A 20,561-nucleotide genomic window follows, 5' to 3' on the forward strand; every position below is an offset into this window, starting at 1 on the left:
AGAACACTTCTTGTTGACCAGGTTGGCCTTCAAAATAAAATGTAACATACGCTGCAATATTAAGTCGAAGAAAAAGGCAAAATGCCATTAAAATTGCATTAAATAAAAATCTGAACTCAACCTTATAGGATAAAAAAAAAACACACACACCAGCATCAGATACAAGCCGGGTAAACCCAGTTAATAACCAATTAAGGGGTCACCGGTGAACATATAAACTCAGTGAATAGTGGAACAACGTTGTAGGAATACAGTTCCTGTTACAAACCAGAAAACAAGTAATGAGGAAATCGCAAAAAAAAGGAAAACACGTTGTTTTTTTTGTTTTTTTTTCTTTCCCATCTGCCTTTTTTTCCTTCCAGCTTTGACTCGTGGTAATTGTTGAATTATTGGGTCTCTAGATAGATAGATAGATAGATAGATAGATAGATAGATAGATAGATAGATAGATAGATAGATAGATAGATAGATAGATAGATAGATAGATAGATAGATAGATAGATAGATAGATAGATAGATAGATAATAATAATAGATAGATAGATAGATAGATAGATAGATAGATAGATAGATAGATAGATAGATAGATAGATAGATAGATAGATAGATAGATAGATAATAATAGATAGATAGATAGATAGATAGATAGATAGATAGATAGATAGATAGATAGATAGATAGATAGATAGATAGATAGATAGATAGATAGATAGAATAATAGATAGATAGATAGATAGATAGATAGATAGATAGATAGATAGATAGATAGATAGATAGACAGACAGACAGACAGACAGATAGATAGATAGATAGATAGATAGATAGATAGATAGATAGATAGACAGACAGACAGACAGACAGACAGACAGACAGACAGACAGACAGACAGACAGACAGACAGACAGACAGACAGACAGACAGACAGACAGACAGACAGATAGATAGATAGATAGATAGATAGATAATAATAGATAGATAGATAGATAGATAGATAGATAGATAGATAGATAGATAGATAGATAGATAGATATAATAATAGATAGATAGATAGATAGATAGATAGATAGATAGATAGATAGATAGATAGATAGATAGATAGATAGACAGACAGACAGACAGACAGACAGACAGACAGACAGACAGATAGATAGATAGATAGATAGATAGATAGATAGATAGATAGATAGATAGATAAGACTTAACACTTGGAAAAACTATATACAGTATACAAAACAAATAAATACAATTAGGGATGAAAAAATAAAAGATGGTGTACCCATTTTTCCCCTTATTGAAAGTTGTTTTTCTTCTTGTCTGAATTGAGGGGTGGTTGTACGCTGTTAGGACTGAAGAAGAGTTTCATTTGTGATGTTGGGCGGCATTTAAAAAATAAAAATTAAAAAATAAAAATTAAACTCCACTTTTACTTTGAAAGATCGAGCGAGCGGAAGTGGTCCGTTGACTCGCCGCCTGTGTGCAGCAGCGGTGAACTTTCCTTTCGCTTCTCCACAACATGATGGACTGGGACGAAGACGGCAACGTAAGTCGCTTTTATCACGCGTTAGTTGGCTTTCCCGGTGCTTTAACTCGGTCGGTTGAGGGACTTTTGTTCCGACGTTATTTTTCCTTCTCGGCACGGGTGGAGAAGGAGGTGGAGGAGGGCGGAGGAGGGCGGAGGAGGAGGGTGGTAGTAGCATTAACTAGCTAGCTTACCGGAATAACCACGGCGACAATTTCAAACTGTCACCGAGCTCGGTTCTGGTTCTGTCACCGAGACGCCCTCGAACCGGAAGCACCGGAGCCGACCGCCTCCTCCGCTCAACCTTCAGCGGCCACGTTCGAGCTGAAGTCCGTCAAAAAGCAGCGGAGGTTCCGGTTGACGTGATGATGATTGATTGACGGACGGACGGACGGATGGATGGGTTGATTGATTGACAGCCGAGACCTCTTCCTCGTTGTTATAATCCTCCCGTCGGAGCTGCATGCGTGTTCATCCAAATCCACGTGTTCGTGTAAACATTACATCACACGACATATGTTGGTCAATCGAGCCGTCTTGTCATTTTTTATTTATTTATTTATTTATTTATTTTCTGGTTTGATTTGACATAAACATTAATTATTTTTTTTTGTAAAAAACGCTGTAAAATCTGTATTTTTGTTTTAAATCTGTTGTGAAACTCCAGTTTTATAAAACACATCAAATCAGCTGATTTGATGAGGAAACAAGGTGTGAAGTCATGTTTTATAGTTTAAATACATTTTTTGTGTTTTTCTTCATGAAAACACTGAACAAGCCTTCGAGACGAAAATAAACCCCCCCAAAAAATAACAAATAAACATTTGCAGAAATTGTAAATTTCATTTTTTTTTCTGATTTCTTTAAACAAAAACAAAAAATAAAAATCAAGAAAAATAGAAAAAAAACAAAAAGAGTTTTGTTTTAAATCTGATGCTTTTTTGTTGTTGTTTTTTTTTTTAAATCGCAGCGTTGTTTAAAATGCAGCACACGACTCTTTTCTTGCAAAGTAAAGCAGTTTAAAAGAAAACGATTTAAAGTTTTAAAATTCATTTAGTTTGAAGTTTCTACATGTTTTGGAGTTTAAAGTCCAAACAAACTATTTGATCCCGACGCAAACTGTGAGACGAAAGATTTACAGGTTCACTGCAACCTTACTGTGATTATTTATTAACGCCGACGTGACATTTATATCAATACTTCCCAGCTGTGTACGTCTTAGTAATAACCAGTTAACGTGATGTGAACACCTGAGCGAGCCTTACGAAGCCCCTCGAGACCCTTTGAACCTCTAATGGTTTTAACTTCTCGTGCCCAGAGGCCCATTTTATCTCCCGTATGAGCATTAACATCCAATTGTAAAGCTCGACTGACAAAAACATCCAGCGGATCCATCAAAAAAAAAAAACATGAAATGTTTGTCGAAGTCACCCAACCGGCTTCTCAGGAGCGGACAGAAGTTACTGAATTCTGTATATCAGTGTTTTTATGGATTATTGTGCTTATCTTTTTTTTTTTTTCTCCCAATCTGCAGTCCAGAAATCCAAAACATTCAACTTTCACTATTTTTCACTATTTTTCTATGCTCTCCTTTTTCTCTCTCTGCTCTCCCCTCACCACCAACTGGTCGAGGCAGAGGCTCCGCCCACCTCTGAGCCTGCTTCTGTTGGAGGTTTCTTCCTGTTAAAAGAGAGTTTTTTCTTCCTTCTGTTGGAGGTTTCTTCCTGTTTAAAGAGAGTTTTTCTTTCCTTCTATTGGAGGTTTCTTCCTGTTTAAAGAGAGTTTTTCCTTCCTTCTGTTGGAGGTTTCTTCCTGTTAAAAGAGAGTTTTTCCTTCCTTCTGTTGGAGGTTTCTTCCTGTTAAAAGAGAGTTTTTCCTTCCTTCTATTGGAGGTTTCTTCCTGTTAAAAGAGAGTTTTTCCTTCCTTCTATTGGAGGTTTCTTCCTGTTTAAAGAGAGTTTTTCCTTCCTTCTGTTGGAGGTTTCTTCCTGTTTAAAGAGGGTTTTTCCTTCCTTCTGTTGGAAGTTTCTTCCTGTTTAAAGAGGGTTTTTCCTTCCTTCTATTGGAGGTTACTTCCTGTTAAAAGGGAGTTTTTCCTTCCTTCTGTCGGAGGTTTCTTCCTGTTTAAAGAGGGTTTTTCCTTCCTTCTATTCGAGGTTACTTCCTGTTAAAAGGGAGTTTTTCCTTCCTTCTGTCGGAGGTTTCTTCCTGTTTAAAGGGAGTTTTTACTTCCTCTGTTGGAGGTTATTTCCTGTTAAAAGAGAGTTTTTCCTTCCTTCTCTCGGAGGTTTTTCTCCCTTAAAGACGAGTTTTATTCCTCCTACCTTATGTGGGAATTGTTGAATTGTTGGTTTTCTCTATAACGTTGTAAAGTTCTGCTGTAAGGACGTTAATGTGTTTAAGTGCCATGAAATAACCTGCGTTGTGATTTGGCGCTATATAACTAAAATTGAATTGATTATACAGTGAGATGTCAGTTTGAAGTCTCCGCTTGGTGCGTTTCAGGGTCCCGGCTGCCACCACGGCCACCCGGGCCACTCCCACAGCCACGGGCCGAGGGCGGCGGCGTTCGGCGGGGGGGCGGCGCCCCCCTTCGCGCCGGCTTTCTACGGCCAGTTCTGCAAAAGCGGCGACCAGACGATGGACATCAGCCAGCAGCCGAAGAAGCGCTCGCACATGGACGACAGCAGCAGCTGGGACATCGTCAAGGCAACACAGTGAGTGGGCGGGGCATCGGACGCCTAGTCAGCGTCTCCGTTTTCCATGCCATGCAATTTGTCAGAGAAAGTAAATTAGAGATAATAAACAAAATGCAAGGTTGTTTCTTTCTCGTGTGGGAAGTTTCAAACTTTTAAGAAACTCATGATGACAGGTGTGAAAAAGCGTTAAATTCAGGCTTTAGAAAAACATCTTCAAATTTAAGTTTATTTATTTATTTTATTTTTTTTGCTTGCTAATTGTCTATTAGGAGAAAATGGGAATAAGAAGTTAAAGGACCCCGAGACTGAAAACAACTATTAGAGGTTCAAAGGGTCACGAGGGGCTTCATAAGGCTCGCTCAGTAATCCATACACGTGTTCACATCACGTTAACTGATTATTACTAAGATGTATACAGCTGGGAAGCATTGATATAAATGTCACGTCGGCGTTAATAAATAATCACGGGGATCATTCGTTGTTTTCTGTCTGGCTTTGACCGGTTTGAGCAATAAAACAGTTCTGGATTACATATAAATTGAATTTTGGAGAACACAGCAAGAAATCCTGGATAGGGAATTATAAAGCGGATTATAAAAGTCAAGTTTCAATAAATTGTTTTCTTTATTTTTATGTTTAATATACCTAATAACACTACAGCCTCTTTCTGATCTATAAAATAATCATTATTTATGATGCAACCAAACTACGCTGAGTCACACTCACTGTATTTGTAAGGTTGCAGTGAACCTGTAAATCTTTCGTCTTGTCGGGATCAAATAGTTTGTTTGACTTTAAACTCCAAAACATGTAAAAACTTTAATGTCCCTTTAAGACATAATTCAGACGCAGCCGAATACATTTTTGTTTTCTTTTTAAACGGCTTCACGTTGCAAGAAAAAAGCCGGCGTAAGTCGTGCTGCATCTTAAACAACGCAGCGATTTAAAAAGCATCAGATTTAAAACAAATCTAAAAAAAAAAAAAAAAATATCTATTTTTATTGATGTTTTTTTGTGTCAAATCAGATCAGAAAAAAATTGCGCTTTAAAATGTCTGCAAAATGTTTTGTCACTGTTTTTTTTTTTTTTTTAAATTTATAGATTTTTGTTTATCTTCATCTTGAGGCTTGTTCCATATTTACAATGAAGAAATAACATTGCAATTTATTTAAACTATAAAACATGACTTCACACCTTTTTTCCTCATAATCAGCAGATTTGATCTGTTTTGCAAAACTGGAGTTTCGCAACCAAACTGAAGGACACTTTGAGATGTCTGTGTTTAATTAGCAGCCAGAGGTTGATGATTCACTACTTTAGTGTTTTTCTTGTTCTTCAGCAATAATCTAGTTAGAAAGGAAGCTCAGTTCAGAGTTGAGAGGAGTGTCGATCGGCGAGTCGAAGGCGCAGCAGAGTGAAGGTCGATCCTCTCGTAATGCGAGCGAATAATCGTAAAGAGCTGCTCCAAGTTTGTCGAGTCGTCCCGCCGGGCGGAAACCTCCTCTACGAGTTACTCACAGTCTGAAACTCTCAATAAAGAAAGCTGCTTCTCGACCTCAACACAATAAATTGTCTTTATTTTTATTTATTTTTTTTACATCGGTGCTGCTTAAAGCGTCGGTCTGGTAGTTCCATGTGATCGCTGAGTGTGCATTTTTATTTTATTTTTTTTAATTTTTTGGTTCTTTCAGGTTCGGGATCCTGGAGCGCTGTAAGGAGCTGGTGGAAGCGGGACACGACGTCAGGCAGCCGGACAAAGAGAACGTCACCCTGCTGCACTGGGCGGCCATCAACAACCGCTCGGAGCTGATCAAGTACGAAACCTCAGACACCTTCACCGACCCGGAGAGACACTTGCTGATAACCCACCGCATGTACATCCAAAAAAAAAACACACACACAGCAGACGTGGTCTCTCCTTTCAGTCAGTATTTTATTTTTTTATTTTTTTGGGGAGGAAGGAATCCACTTCTCTTCACTCTCTCCCAGGGTATGAAATGAATTAAAGGCTGCGGTAGAAAAAAAACACATTCAAGTTTTAATTTGATTTTGTAAAACGATATGGGCCGTTTTCAAGTTCAAATGAGACTCCGGTGTTGAAAACAAAGTCGGTCGGGCTTCATCTATTTTCATTTCCAGCGTCAGATTATTTGAGTTTTTGACGTTTTCACCCCCGAAAAATTGGAGACGACCGCGCAAAAAAAACAACCTCCAAACGTCCTGACGCCGGTTTCCTGGTTTGTCTCTCAGGTATTTCATCGCTAAAGGGGCGATCGTTGATCAGCTCGGAGGAGACCTCAACTCGACTCCTCTTCACTGGGCGATAAGGTGACCGAGCACATTTGATGGTTGTTTTATTTTGATTGGAGACTCTGGAAGGAGTTAAAGCTGAACCACTTCACTATTTCACAACTGTTAACTTTCGACTTCTTACTTCTCGCTACCTTTTAAATGTTTTGTTTTGTTTTCTTTATCCCTCTTCAGGCAGGGCCACCTCCCCATGGTGATCCAGCTGATGAGGTACGGCGCCGACCCGTCCGTCGCCGACGGAGAGGGTTACCGCGCCCTCCACCTCGCCATCCTCTTCCAACACATGGCCGTCGCGGCTTACCTGATGGCCAAAGGACAGGTGAGACTCCGCCCTCTCTCACCTGGAACACCTGCATTCGTTTTGATGGTCTTTCTGTCCTTGCGCTTCAGGGTCTTTTTCTTTATATTTCCTTTGTCCTCCAGGAAGTAGACGGGCCCGACTGCAACGGACAGACGCCACTCATGTTAGCAGCCCAGAAGATTATTGGGTAAGCGGCTCGCTCCTGTTTGACGTCGTAGCGTATTAATAAGCAGCGGTTTATCATCGTTTTGCTTTTCCTCGGACATAACTTTGGATTTCTTATTTTTATTCATAAAGAAAATGACAAAGTTAAAGTTAGTAACTTGTAATTTTCATGATATGTCTAAAAAAAAAAAAAAAAAAAGCTGACACGGCTTTTTTTTTTTTTTTTAATGATGTGGGGTATTTATTATAAAAACAAAATGTCTAAATTAGCAGTAATCAGTTCCTCAGATGGGGACCCCCCCCCCCGCTGATTACAGCTTTAGTTTGAGATAAAAAGATTCTCTAAAGTAAAGTCCTTTTGTTGTTGTTGTTGTTGTTGTCCCGTCTCAGACCCGAGCCCACGAACTTCCTGATCAAGAACAACGCGTCGGTGAGCGGCGTGGACAAAGTGAACAGGAACACGCCGCTGCACTGCGCCGTGCTGGCAGGAAACGTCGACGCCGCCGGCATCCTGCTGAACGCCGGCGCCAGCGTGGACGCCGAGAACGTCAACGTGAGCCACGCAAATAACAAACAAAAACATCTGCCGTGAATCCGTCACGCGCTTTTTTTTGCCTCGGTTTATTTGTTTGTCCGCAGCACATCTGACAAACGGAGCAGCTCAGCGTGTTCGGTCACCCGCAGGGTGAACAGGAAAACACGCTGCTGGTGCAATGATGATGATGCACATCCTCACGCTGTGTTGTTGTTGTTGTTGTTGTTTTAAATGGCTTCTTCTTCAGGGTCACACGCCCATCGACGTGGCCCACCAGGTGAACAGCCCGCTGCTCGTCCACATGCTCAACCAAGTCAAGCAGGAGAGGATTCGCTCCAACTCACGCTGCCTGAGGATCGTCAACAGATACAGGGTACACTGAAGAACACACACACACACACACACACACACACACACACACACACACACACACACACACACACACACACACACACACACACACACACAATCTCTCTCTCTCTCTCTCACTCACTCACTATCTCACACACACACACACACACACACACACACACACAATCTCTCTCTCTCTCTCTCTCTCACTCACTCACTCACTATCTCACACACACACACACACACACACACACACACACACTCACACACACACACACACTCTCACATACACACACTCTCACACTCAACTATCTCACACACACACACACACACACTCATATACACACACACACTCTCTCTCTCTCTCTCTCTCTCTCCCACATACACACACACCCTCACATACACACACACACACACACACACTCTCTCTCTCTCTCTCACATACACACACACCCTCACATACACACACACACACACACACACACACACACACACACACACACACACACACACACACATACACACGACAGATTTGAAACATTCCCAGACGCACATGAAGAATAATCCACATAAATCTCCATAAACTTCTTGTTTTTTATTTATTTATTTATTTATCTTCCTCAGGTGTTCCTCCAGTTTCTCTCTGCACCGCCTTCCTCGGAAGCGTCGGCGCGATCGTCGACATGAACTCCGAGTCCTGGTTGCTGAAAGCGATCCTGTTGTGCTGCGTGATCGGCCTGATCAATCTGGCCTCCAGGTGAGGACACCCGAGGACACCCGAGGACACCGCGTCCGCTGAGCTGATTTAAAATATGAAAAGCACTCCGTCCCGGTTGTTCAGCGATTTCATCTAAAATCGTTTTGCGTCCGACAGGAACCTGCCCGGTCCGGCCTTTCAGTCTCTCGTGCCGGCGACGGCTCTCATGGCGTCGGTCTTCTGGATGGTCGTCACCTGGTTCCTCTGGTTCCTGCCAGATATCCTTTTCTGAGAAGGAAACAACACCTAAACAAATAGATTGACTTTGTATTTTCTGAAAGAAGTCGAATGGCAGTCTATGGAGTCGGAGGCCTTCTGGGGCCGACTTCTAGTGGCCGTCTGCGGTATTGCAGCGAAGCCGGTAAACTCTGGAGTTCCCCTTCAGTTTGATCGTTTTTTGTTTTTTGTTTTTTACTGATAATGAACCGAAGCGTTTTCTTAACTTCGAGCCCCCACATGGACCCAGCGCCACGGTTCAGGTCCTGTTCACCCTGAACATCACCGCTCTGCTCTACAACTACCTCCGCGCCTGCAGGACCGACCCGGGCTTCGTCAAAGCCACCGAAGAGGAGAAGAAGATGGTGGGAATGAGTCACAAAAATGATCTCCCGCGGAAAACGTTTTCAGGCCCGACTCGATATTTTTTTGTTTTTGTTTGTTGTTTGTCAGAATGTGTTGGTGTTGGCTGAAGCCGGCTGTCTGGACCCCAGAATATTCTGCACCTCTTGTATGGTGAGAAAACCCGCCATTTCTTTTCTCTTTTTTTTTTTTTTTTTTTGTGCCATTATATCACACACGAACATGATAACTACTTCTACTGTTAAATATTGTTTTACTGTTTTTTCACAGATAAAGAAACCAATGAGAGCCAATCACTGCTTCAGCTGTGACGCCTGCGTGGCGAAGCAGGACCACCACTCGATGTGGACCAACGGCTGCATCGGTACGACACAGTAGCAACAGTAACAAGTGATTTTAATTTTTTAAAAAAGGGGATAATATTCACAAATTTGTAACTTAAAAAAAAAAAAAATCCGTTGATAAACGCAGTTTTTTCGAAAATATTCTGCCGAACGTCCGAGAGACTGAAAACGTTTTGGTGAACTCATGAAAGGATCTTTTCTAGTCGATTAAGAGAAGTACTTCTTTTTTCTTTTTTTTTTTTTACATAAATAAATGTTTAGAAAATTTAGACAACATAAACGTAAAATCTGAAGGAAGTTGAATATTATTTTTGAACTAAAATTAAGGCTTAAGCGATGCTGTAAAGCAGCAAGAAAATACTCAAAATCTTTATGAAAATAATGTTTTTCTTCTGAACACGGACAATAACTCTTGTTATTATATATAAATTATATATATTATATATTTTGACTTTGAGTATGTGGAATCTGATCTGTCGTCCACCACGTTGGTTGTGCAGGTGCGAGGAACCACCACTACTTCGTCCTCTTCCTGTTCTCCCTCGTGCTGATGGGCGCCTGGATGTTCTACGGCTGTCTCGTGTGTGAGTGAGCCGTCCGCCGGCGTTACCGCGGTGACCGAGACATTTTGTGGCTGGTTAGCGCCGGGGGCACGTGGCTGCTGTGCATTTTGTGTTTCAGACTGGACGACTCACTGCGCGCTGCGCTACCAGGACCAGGGTCTGTGGGGCGTCATGGCAACGCTGGTCAGCTGCTCCCCCTGGCTGATCTGCATCTTCCTGCTGGCCTTCTACCACACATGCTGGTCAGGACTCGTCCTGCTGCTGCAGCTCTACCAGGTCACACTCACTTTCTCTCTTTCTCTCTTTCTGTCTTTCCGTCTTTATTTATTTTTTTCCATCTTTTTCTTTCTTTCTTTCTTTCTTTCTTTCTTTCTTTCTTTCTTTCTTTCTTTCTTTCTTTCTTTCTTTCTTTCTTTCCGTCTTTTCTTTCTTTCTTTCTTTCTTTCTTTCTTTCTTTCTTTCTTTCTTTCTTTCTTTCTTTCTTTCTTTCTTTCTTTCTTTCTTTCTTTCTTTCTGTCTTTCTGTCTTTCTTTCTTTCTTTTTTCCATCTGTCTTTTTTTCTGCTTCTTTCTTTCTTTCTTTCTTTCTTTCTTTCTTTCTTTCTTTCTTGTCTCTCTGTCTGTCTTTGTCTTTCTCTCTTTTTTCCATCTGTCTGTCTTTCTTTCTTTCTCTCTCTCTTACTTTCTGTCTTTCTTTCTTTTTTTCTGTTTCTTTCTTTCTTTTTTTCCATCTGTCTGTCTTTCTTTCTCTCTTTCTTTCGTTCTGTTTTTCTTTCTTTCTTTCTTGTCTTTCTTTCTCTCTTTCTTTCTTTCTGTTTTTCTTTCTTTCTCTCTTTCTTTCTTTCTTGTCTTTCTTTCTCTCTTTCTTTCTTTCTGTTTTTCTTTCTTTCTCTCTTTCTTTCTTGTCTTTCTTTCTCTCTTTCTTTCCTTCTTGTCTTTCTTTCTCTCTTTCTTTCCTTCTTGTCTTTCTTTCTCTCTTTCTTTCCTTCTTGTCTTTCTTTCTCTCTTTCTTTCTTTCTTTCTTGTCTTTCTTTCTCTCTTTCTTTCTTTCTGTTTTTCTTTCTTTCTCTCTTGTCTTTCTTTCTCTCTTTCTTTCCTTCTTGTCTTTCTTTCTCTCTTTCTTTCCTTCTTGTCTTTCTTTCTCTCTTTCTTTCTTTCTTTCTTTCTTGTCTTTCTTTCTCTCTCTTTCTTTCTTTCTTGTCTTTCTTTCTCTCTTTCTTTCCTCTTGTCTTTCTTTCTCTCTTTCTTTCTTTCTGTTTTTCTTTCTTTCTGTCTCTTTTTTTTCAGTTTTTCTTTCTTTCTGTCTTGTTTCTATCGTCCTCAAAACAAAAGTAAAAACTTTAAACTACATTAATAATCAAAACAATTTCCACAAATTGCTTTTTCTGGGAGTTAAACCAGAAAAAAAAAATTCAAGGTTTGTTAGTTTTTTTGTTTTTTTTATATCAGTAAATAGAAATAAGCTCATTTAGTTTGAAAAGCTTTAGAGTTCGGTGGTTGAAGAGGATGGAGGAGCCAAACCTATCGAGTGCATACGTCTTATTTGTGGTTTTGTAATCTTCTGCTCTTGATGTTTTGTGGGAGCAGATCGCGTTTCTCGGACTGACCTCGGCAGAGCGAATGAGTCTGACGCACCACCAGAGGAAACTCCGACAAACCGCCTCCCTCAGACAGAATCCGTACAAGTCAGTTCTTCTTTACTGTCTTACTTCTTGTCGGCGGCATCCAAATCGTGGCAGAGAAAATACAATAAAACATATTTATTACCAGTGAAAATAAGAACTAAATGCAGAGTTACAGGTTGAGGTTTCACAAGCTCCTTTGTACAGTCGCTTTGAAAAAAAAATAAAATGTGTTCCACTTTTTGATGCAGCTCTATAATTCTGTCCTTTAATTTCAGCTGGTAAACAATTTTAGATCAATATTTCATGTCTTTAGTTCAAAGCTGTGTTGTGATTAAGACGCTGGAGGAGTTTTATGCTTTTAAGTCAAGGTCTTGTGCAGTAATGAACGTCTCTTTGTGCATTAGCTCTGATTTATCGCCGACCGCGCTGTGTCCCAATGGGATATTAATCTTTATGGAAATGTAAAAAGTCAGGCTTTAAATCATGTGGATGATGTGGAGGCTGATATTATTTATTCACACACGGGGAAAAAAAAGAAGAAAAAAAAACCACCCCAAGAATACATATGTGATCATTTTTTAATGGCAAACAATAATAATAATAATAACAATAAGTGTTAGCGGCCCTGATGCATCAGCTGACTGCACCGCCTCCTCTGATTGGTTCCCTCGCCGTGTGTCTCTCTGCAGTCTGGGCGTGGTCAGGAACCTGGCGTCCTTCTTCCACCTGCGTTGCTGCGGCCTCTTCAAACCGGCCGTCATCGACTGGACGCAGCAGTTCCCGCCCGGCCGCGACCAGACCATGTTCGGCCACACCGACATGGTCTGACCCACCCACCCCATCCCCACCCTCCTTCCGCCACCACCGCTACCGCTCCCCCCCGCGCTCAGGGCTCAGGGTCAAGGGTCAGACTCTTACAGTGGTTCTGGACCAAAAACAAAAACAACAAAAAAAGAAGCACAGATTGTATTTTATTTATTTTTCTACGTGTCGGCTCCTCGTGAAGAAGAAGCCGCGTTAAAAAAACAAAACAACCACACAATTGTTCCATCGGGTTTGCTCTTTGTACAGACTGCTGCTGCCTTATACTTGACCAATAACAAATGAAAAAGGTTTGAGTTTGGACGAGAACCTCTAAAAGGCCTAAATTGAAGTTTTTTTTGTGCCGTTTTTTATGAACCTATTTTTTAATCATCTGTTCTGGGAAAGAAAGAAAAAAAAAAAAGGAAAGAATCTTTGTATGTGTAAAACATTTTGGTTTTATGACTTTTTGTAAAAGTTGCATGTTGTTTAATAACGAATGACCACTATAGTACTTCAATAAAGCAATGTTGTGCCTGTCTTTTTAACTGGCTTGGTGTGGATTCAGAGGCCCCCCCCCCCCCCGTGGACAAAATAACAGAAACACCCACACATCAGAAGATACCAACATGAAGGATCAGGTTTTTTTTTTTTTTTTTTTAATCACAGATTCTCCCTTTTCATTCTGTTAAGTGCAAGTTTGAATTAATGAAAGTCATAAAAAAAGCTTTTAAAAGTAGTTTCATGTATTTATATATATAATATTTTTTTTTTCTTCAGTGAGACAAGTACTGGCTTTTAACAGCCTGAAAGCGTGTAAGTTTCACGCTTACGAAGCGTGCAAGTTTCACGCTTACAAATCGTCTTAAGTTTCACGTTTTACATCAGCTCTTTTCCACACGTTACAAAAGCGAGATCAGCTTCAAATTTACTGACATTTATTTTTTAGTATTTTCCGCAACTTGTTTTGCATCTGCTTTAAAATGCACAGACATATCTGCCCAGCAGACGTGAGCCGACATTAGCATCCATATCACGCGGGTTTTTTTTTGGCAAATGCGATCGTATATCGTGCCGTTAAACCAAAACTACGAGCTAATTTAGTGGCAAAAAAAAAGAGACTTGGAAAGATTTCATTCCCACTGGGAGTGATCCACATTAAATATTTCATCTGATTTATTAGTGTAAAAACATGTTATTTAATATTCGTCCATTAAATTCAGATGATTTGAAGCTGGTCTACAAGGACCTTTTGTTTGAGTGTTTCTTTGTACTTTCTGACCAGCTGACTGTTCACACTCTCATCATTTCTGGTTGTGACGTGTCCTCGACGCTTGACTGCTGATTGTCTTCTCCCCTCAGGTGTTTCTGGTTTGGTCTGATTGCGTTGGAAACCAATAAAAGAGGAACAGGAAGTTGAGCTCACTCGTTTGTCTCTTCCTGCCGCTGCAGCGGCTTCTTTCTTTTCTGACTAAATGTTTTAGAGTTTGTGTTTTTTTTTTTTTTATTATTATTTCTGGTGGGTCCGGCAGTCCTGTTTTTTTCGTGGTTTTATTTCCTGTCAGAGTTTAGTTCTGGTTCAGGGTTCAAGTTTAGAGGGAAGACACCAGATCCGACGGCCCTTTGTGGGTTGGTCTGAGTGGCTTCTCTTTTCTTTTCTTTTTGTTCATTTTGGCCGGCTCATCAACTTTCTGTTGTTTTGTTAGGGAGGGTTGTTTTTGCTGTAACTTGGCTCTTTTGTGTTTTTTGGAGAACCTCTTTTTGAGGTTGTGACAGCTGCAATTTGGGTTATAAAAAGATTAAAACAATTTTTTTTTTTTTAAATATCCCCATGTGAGCAAAAAAAAAAAAGGGGTTAGAAGAAGACTGACAGCAGCACTGGCTGAAATATATCTTCATATTCTCTCAATACATATACATTGTCAGAAATGAATCAGCCTGACTGATATTCTTCTGATTAAAATCTCATTAAAACCTGAATACAATGAGCTTCACCACATTTATAGCAAACCTGTTGTATTTGTAATAATAGGGGTTACATTCAATGAGTGCAAAACCAAACTTTTTTTTAATTTTTTTTTATTAACAAATAATCATTTTAAAGCAGCCACTGTGAAAGTCTGCATATTTTCATATAGCTAACTAGAATAATGCGGTGAACAGATTCCTGTTTTAGAGCTGCTTTTGGGAAACATCTTAATTTAATAGTTTGAGATAACGGCTGGAATTTTTAATTTGATTTTTAAAAACAGCTCGTCTCGTCCCGCTCCGCACGGCTGCACACATAATTGTTCAGGGACAATTAACTCCATGCGTCTGTTATTCACTTGTTGCTCTGATTTCTTGAATTAGTGGCATTTTTTTTTATGTATGCAAATAAGACCTATGAATAATTAAGTTTTAACAGGATGAGGTGATTATAATCGTGCACACAGCAACAGTAAAAGGGGAGGAAATTATTTTAAGCAGGGTTGTGCAAGTTGTCCTGCAGTTGTAAAAATCCAAACTATGATTTTTTTTTTTTTTAAATACAAACAAAAGGATTATCTAAAATCAGTGATCTTTTCTAATAAGACAACCCAGTAACACGGCAAAGCGTGAAATAGGCACGCCCGCTCAACCACCGTAAAACGTGAGATAGCCACGCTTTGGGCTGTCGAGGCGCCTACACAGCTCAAAGCGTGGCTATCTCACGTTTTACACTGGGTTGAATTAGTACACCAGCTGTTTACCTGTATGTTACGAAAGATAGAACAAAGTTAAAGACATGAACCCGAGGCGGTGTTTAGATGCTCTCTTTCCCTTTATTTTCATAGAAACGTCATGCAAATTTTTTTTTTTTTCACATTTGAAAGTAACAAAACAAGTTTTATTTTGCACTTTGCACAAAGCATCAAAAGTGTTGTGGACACTTTTCAAGAGAATAGACACGTTAAAATAATGCTGCTGAGGCGTTTTAATGCCCAGCGTTGCATCATCCGCAGTGATGGAGCCTCCGCTCAGATACCCGCCGTGTAATTAGAGTTGGAAACGTGTTTACTGTCGTTCCTCCAGCATGGCAGCGTTGCCCAGACCGAATCCTTTGGGGCCGAAGTTTTTGGCGTAGCAGACTGAAGAGAAAAATGTAGAAAACGACGCTGAATTAGTGATATTCATGAATGAATTCATGACCTGTGTGTGTGTGTGTGTTTCAATATTAGTGGTCGAAATGTAGCCGGCGAATTGCATTGAAGGCAGAATGATCCTCACAAGTATTAAAACCTGCGTGTGTGTGTGTGTGTGTGTGTGTGTGCGTGTGTGTGTGTGTGTGTGTGTGTGCGTGTGTGTGCGTGCACACCTTTGCAGTATATTTCTCCGTCCTTGTCCGTCACTGTGGTCGACTCCAGGCTCTTACCACACAGTGCGCAGCGGAAACAGGTTTTGTGCCACGGCTGAAAAATCAAGCCGGAGATACAAAACTCTTTAAAGTCTAAAGTTCGCCCGCGTAACAAGACGCGCTACGGAGACCGTGTCAAAGGTCAAAGGTCAAAGGTCAAATCCCGTCGAACCCCCGCACAAAAAGCGAAGGAGGTCTCGGTCGGTTCGTGACGAGAGGAAAAAAAAAAAAAAAAAACAACCCGCGTGCTCACCTTCCCCGCCCCCATCACCTTCTCCGCCGCGTACACGGCTTTGGAGCAGCGAGCGCAGCGGTCCGAACTCCCGAACTTCTGGGAGAATTTATTGGAGTTTGAAGCGGCCGGTCGCGGTTTAGGTCTAGAAAAGAAAAACGGAAAAAAAAACTTAAACCACACTTTTCAAGTTACAGACTTGTTCTTGTAGCTTTGTTGGAAGAAGAAGAAGAAAAAAAAAAAAGAACCTCATAATGTGGGAAAGGTGAAATGAACTGTTTTTAATTTTCCAATAATTCGTTCCAATTTATTTACACAGTGCCAAAAACCCAAACGTCACAAATCATCTCGGGGCACTTTAAGTCAAGACTTTGTAATAATATGGAGAGAAATCCAACAATTCCTTCCTAAAAACATGACAACAATGTGGAGGAAAATCTTTCTTTTAAGAGGAAGAAACCTTCAGATTCAGGGTGGGCAGTCGGTGAAAAGTGTTAAGTTAAAGGTTTATTTTACCCAAAACACCAAGAATTAATCGGTCTAATGAAAAAGGGGTCCGGCAGCAATTTTTTCAGTGATCTTCAAACTTCCTAAAACCCATAACTACATGCAGTAGACGGCTCTCCGAGCTCATGTGATTTGGGTGAAACGACCCTTTAATGGAGCTGAGATCGTTTATATATTTATGGATGTGTCGGATTTTCCTCTGCGCATGTGATTGTGGATTTAACTAAACCTTTTTAAAACAGTGGTTCTTTGGGATCTAGAAAATCTAATTTTTTTTTGTCTCCAAGGGTTTCCCCTTTGACCAGGTCATGAAACACTGACTACTACAGTGATACATACTCCTGAGGCTCCAGGTCTGCATCCTGTCCGGCCGGATCCGAGCTCAGCGCCCCGGCTCCTTGCCCGTATCCGTAGCCTTTCGGCCCGTACTTCTTGCCGTAGCAGGACTTGCAGTAAATCTCTGAGTCGTGCGCTGCGACCGTGGTGCTGTCCAGCCCTTTTCTGCAGCTCACTGGGAAAGAAAGATTTTTTTTTATTTAGTGCCACGAGGCTGAGTTTTTAGTTTGTTCAGACTGAAGAATGTCATGTTGGTGTAACGGGGGTTAAATAAAGCTCCCACCCAGACAGCTTTTATCAGTCAACGGGGGCATTACACACCAGCCAGATGTCTCGTGTTTCTATTTGTAGGACGAGAGGGTGGAGTGTGAGGGGTAAAAAAAGATGAACACTTAGCAGATGGATGAGGTTATCATCACCACCATCATCATCATCATCATCATCATCATCATCCACGAGGCCTTTCAGAGATCCCACTGGAACAATCCAGCACTCACACGTCCAACCAGCTGCAGAGACTTTGTGTTTGAGAGTAAACTTATATGAGGCGTTCACTGTCTGTGCGTCTGGATGATCATATTGCTCCCGCCTGGCCTTGGAGATCTTTGGCTGCAATGCAACTTAAATTCAAGTCCCAAAAGAAACATTAAAATGAGGAAGTTTTCAGGGATGTCGAAGCATTAAGACATGCCTGAAAAAAAAGCATTAAGAGCAGACATTGAGACGACAAGAACACGTCGCAACGAAACAAAGGGAGACTTCCAGGTCTCTGTGCCGGACGAGAATGAAGTGTAGGAAGTGTGAAGGAAGTTATAAAAGTTCCAGAGAAGAAAATTAAAGGAAGGAGGCAATAAAGAAAGAATCAGCATGTGAGAAAGCAAAAAAAAAAAAAAAAAAAAGCAACGAAGAAAGTAGAAAAACAGAAAATAGAAGACAAATGGAGGAAAGTCGGGGAAGAAGTAATAAAACTGGAACAAACCCACAAAAGCTGAACGGAAAGGTGTCAACAAAAGCAGATGGACGTCATGACGGTAAATGAGGAACAGAAAACACGGCTGGACTGATAAACAGCTCTCTGTAACGGATCTGTGGGATTCTGCTGGTCGAGCGAGGAGGAGGAGGAAGAAGAACCGGACTCACTGCAGATGAAGCAGGTCTTATGGAAGCTCCTCCCGTTGCACTGGATCTCCTCCGCGTGGTACACCGTCTTCTCACAGGCGGCACACTCGGCACCGCCGCCCCAGTTCGGCATCTTTAGAGGAAAAACAAGAAATAACAGGAACGAAATCAAAACCGCTGAATTGTAACTAATCAGACGCTGAGGTTTAATCAATCCGTTGATTATCGACTGTTAAATGTCAAAAGGGACATTTCTTGCGTCGAGGCCGAAGAGTAACAATTCTTTGCGCTGACGATCACTTAATTCATCATTTTATGTGCAGTGTGACGTCTCAGATGATTCTAAAGATATTTGATTTGTAGTGACACAAAGCAACACAACTTTAACTTTGAAAGTTCAACTGATGCACATTCATTTAAAATAAATAAATCTAATGATAAACTCTTTGTTTCAGGTGATACCTGAGAAATAGTTCAACTATTTATTTAAAATTAATATCATTGATAATGTATTTATTGATCATGTAGGAACTACGGACAGGAATCCTTATCCAGGAACTGCTTGGCTGATTTCTTTTTTCTGCTGTTTGATCTGACATTTTTAAATAAGCGCTATCTAATATTACTCTAGATACAATCATATCGCTGTGGCAAAGGTGTGGCCAAATCTAGTAAAACTAAATGATTAAATAATCAAATTAAAGGGTCAATAAATATATATATATATAAAAAAAGATATCAAATATCCTTGCCTGAAACCTAACCACCGTAGTGTCTTAAACGCTCCACATATTCTTCGTCGGTCTTTTTTTAAACGTTAAAATCCTGCATTAAGTGAAACAAACGCCTTCACAGATTTCCTCCTCAGTTCTGATCAGATTTTACTGCCTCATATATGCTTTACTAAAAGCTAAAAGGCCGACCCGGCCCTTCTGTCGGACATTCCAGTTTGGACTGATGTCAGAGGCCGCCCGTCACCTCACAGGACTGGCATGTGATATTCCAGGACCGGAGGCGTTACCGAGACGTCAGGCAGACAAAAGGAAAAAACCCTCTCCATCAAACACTGACGTCTGAATATTGTTGAGACGAAGCCCCCCCCAAAAAAATCGGACTCCTGACGATCACGTTCATCGTAAAAAGACGCACGTCTGAAGAAGTAAATGTACGTCTGCTGATTAAAAAATGAATATAATTATAGAGCTACATTACCCCCCCTGAGGGGTGATATACAAACTCGGTTCATAACGGGAAGTTTTGATTATAAAAGAAACGGGTCCTCACCGTGAATCCAGGCCTTGTGTGCTCGGCTCCTAACGTGGCAGCAGGATCCTCCCGGTCGGTTTAAATACCGTCCTTCACCACGGTCCATCGGTGACGCCTCAATGGAACCATCCTCCTAAAAATAACCCGTGACGGAGCAGAGCCCTCTGACCCCCCACCACCGGCCCGAGAGAGGCCCTGAACATCAGCCTCTCAAAACATTTGTTCTGGACTCAGGAAACGGTGACTGTCACCAAACCCCCGAGTGACAGCTGCACGCTGGGAAGCATCCACACGGCATGTTGCAGGATTATACACCCAAATGATGGGAACTCAGAAGCACGTGATTAACAGCTGCACACGTGAACGTGAACACATGGTGGAGCTGCACAATACATCTTTACGACCACTGGGACAAAATCTTAGGTTTTGGCAACAGGATTTTCAGTTCAATTTATTTCTGTAGCTCCAAATCACAACACAAAGTTATTTCAGGGCACTTCACATCGTAAAGTCCTTGAAACAGGACTTCGCAGCGTCATACAGAAGAACCCAACAATTCATGAGCAGCTCGGAGGGAAAAAAAACAACTCCCTTTAAACAGGAAGAAACCTCCGACGGAAGGAAGGAAAAACTCTCTTTAAACAGGAAGAAACCTCCGACAGAAGGAAGGAAAAACTCTCTTTAAACAGGAAGAAACCTCCGACAGAAGGAAGGAAAAACTCTCTTTAAACAGGAAGAAACCTCTGACAGAAGGAAGGAAAAACTCTCTTTAAACAGGAAGAAACCTCCAACGGAAGGAAGGAAAAACTCTCTTTAAACAGGAAGAAACCTCCAACGGAAGGAAGGAAAAACTCTCTTTAAACAGGAAGAAACCTCTGACAGAAGGAAGGAAAAACTCTCTTTAAACAGGAAGAAACCTCCGACAGAAGGAAGGAAAAACTCTCTTTAAACAGGAAGAAACCTCTGACAGAAGGAAGGAAAAACTCTCTTTAAACAGGAAGAAACCTCCGACAGAAGGAAGGAAAAACTCTCTTTAAACAGGAAGAAACCTCCAACGGAAGGAAGGAAAAACTCTCTTTAAACAGGAAGAAACCTCCGACAGAAGGAAGGAAAAACTCTCTTTAAACAGGAAGAAACCTCCGACAGAAGGAAGGAAAAACTCTCTTTAAACAGGAAGA

At 40.9% G+C, this 20,561-nt stretch overlaps 2 protein-coding genes across 2 annotated transcripts; one reads left to right on the forward strand and one right to left on the reverse strand.

Annotated features, from left to right (window-relative positions):
* Positions 1–1,456: 1,456 nt before the first annotated feature.
* On the forward strand, positions 1,457–13,095 carry zdhhc13 (zinc finger DHHC-type palmitoyltransferase 13). The gene is given in 18 exon segments (XM_069705437.1): positions 1,457–1,539; positions 4,024–4,235; positions 5,909–6,031; positions 6,468–6,545; positions 6,702–6,846; positions 6,951–7,015; positions 7,384–7,546; positions 7,776–7,901; positions 8,504–8,519; positions 8,522–8,636; positions 8,754–8,854; positions 9,093–9,217; positions 9,306–9,368; positions 9,486–9,579; positions 10,060–10,143; positions 10,241–10,398; positions 11,709–11,806; positions 12,436–13,095. Coding segments are annotated over 18 exon segments (1,932 nt in total). The 5' UTR covers positions 1,457–1,512; the 3' UTR covers positions 12,575–13,095.
* A 2,337-nt stretch (positions 13,096–15,432) lies between these two features.
* Positions 15,433–19,439, reverse strand: csrp3 (cysteine and glycine-rich protein 3 (cardiac LIM protein)). The gene is made up of 6 exons (XM_069705471.1): positions 19,402–19,439; positions 18,139–18,250; positions 17,002–17,173; positions 16,177–16,300; positions 15,885–15,978; positions 15,433–15,657 (listed from the first exon to the last, which is right to left on the reverse strand). The coding sequence occupies exons 2-6, from the start codon at positions 18,248–18,250 to the stop codon at positions 15,584–15,586; spliced, it is 576 nt and encodes a 191-aa protein (XP_069561572.1). The 5' UTR covers positions 19,402–19,439; the 3' UTR covers positions 15,433–15,583.
* Positions 19,440–20,561: the final 1,122 nt, after the last annotated feature.

The sequence above is a fragment of the Brachyistius frenatus genome, unplaced genomic scaffold (assembly GCF_029030835.1).
Source record: "Brachyistius frenatus isolate BFR_SWC_R1_liver_20210118 unplaced genomic scaffold, ASM2903083v1 Contig_56, whole genome shotgun sequence".
Classification (NCBI taxonomy): domain Eukaryota; kingdom Metazoa; phylum Chordata; class Actinopteri; family Embiotocidae; genus Brachyistius; species Brachyistius frenatus.

Coding starts and splice junctions, on each gene's coding strand:
- csrp3 (XM_069705471.1), bottom strand. CDS start 18,250: ATGCCGAACTGGGGCGGCGGTGCCGAGTGTGCCGCCTGTGAGAAGACG. Junction 16,301..17,001: donor GCAGACCTGGAGCCTCAGGA/GTATGTATCACT, acceptor TTTCTTTTCTAG/ACCTAAACCGCGACCGGCCG. Junction 15,979..16,176: donor AGGTGATGGGGGCGGGGAAG/GTGAGCACGCGG, acceptor TTGATTTTTCAG/CCGTGGCACAAAACCTGTTT.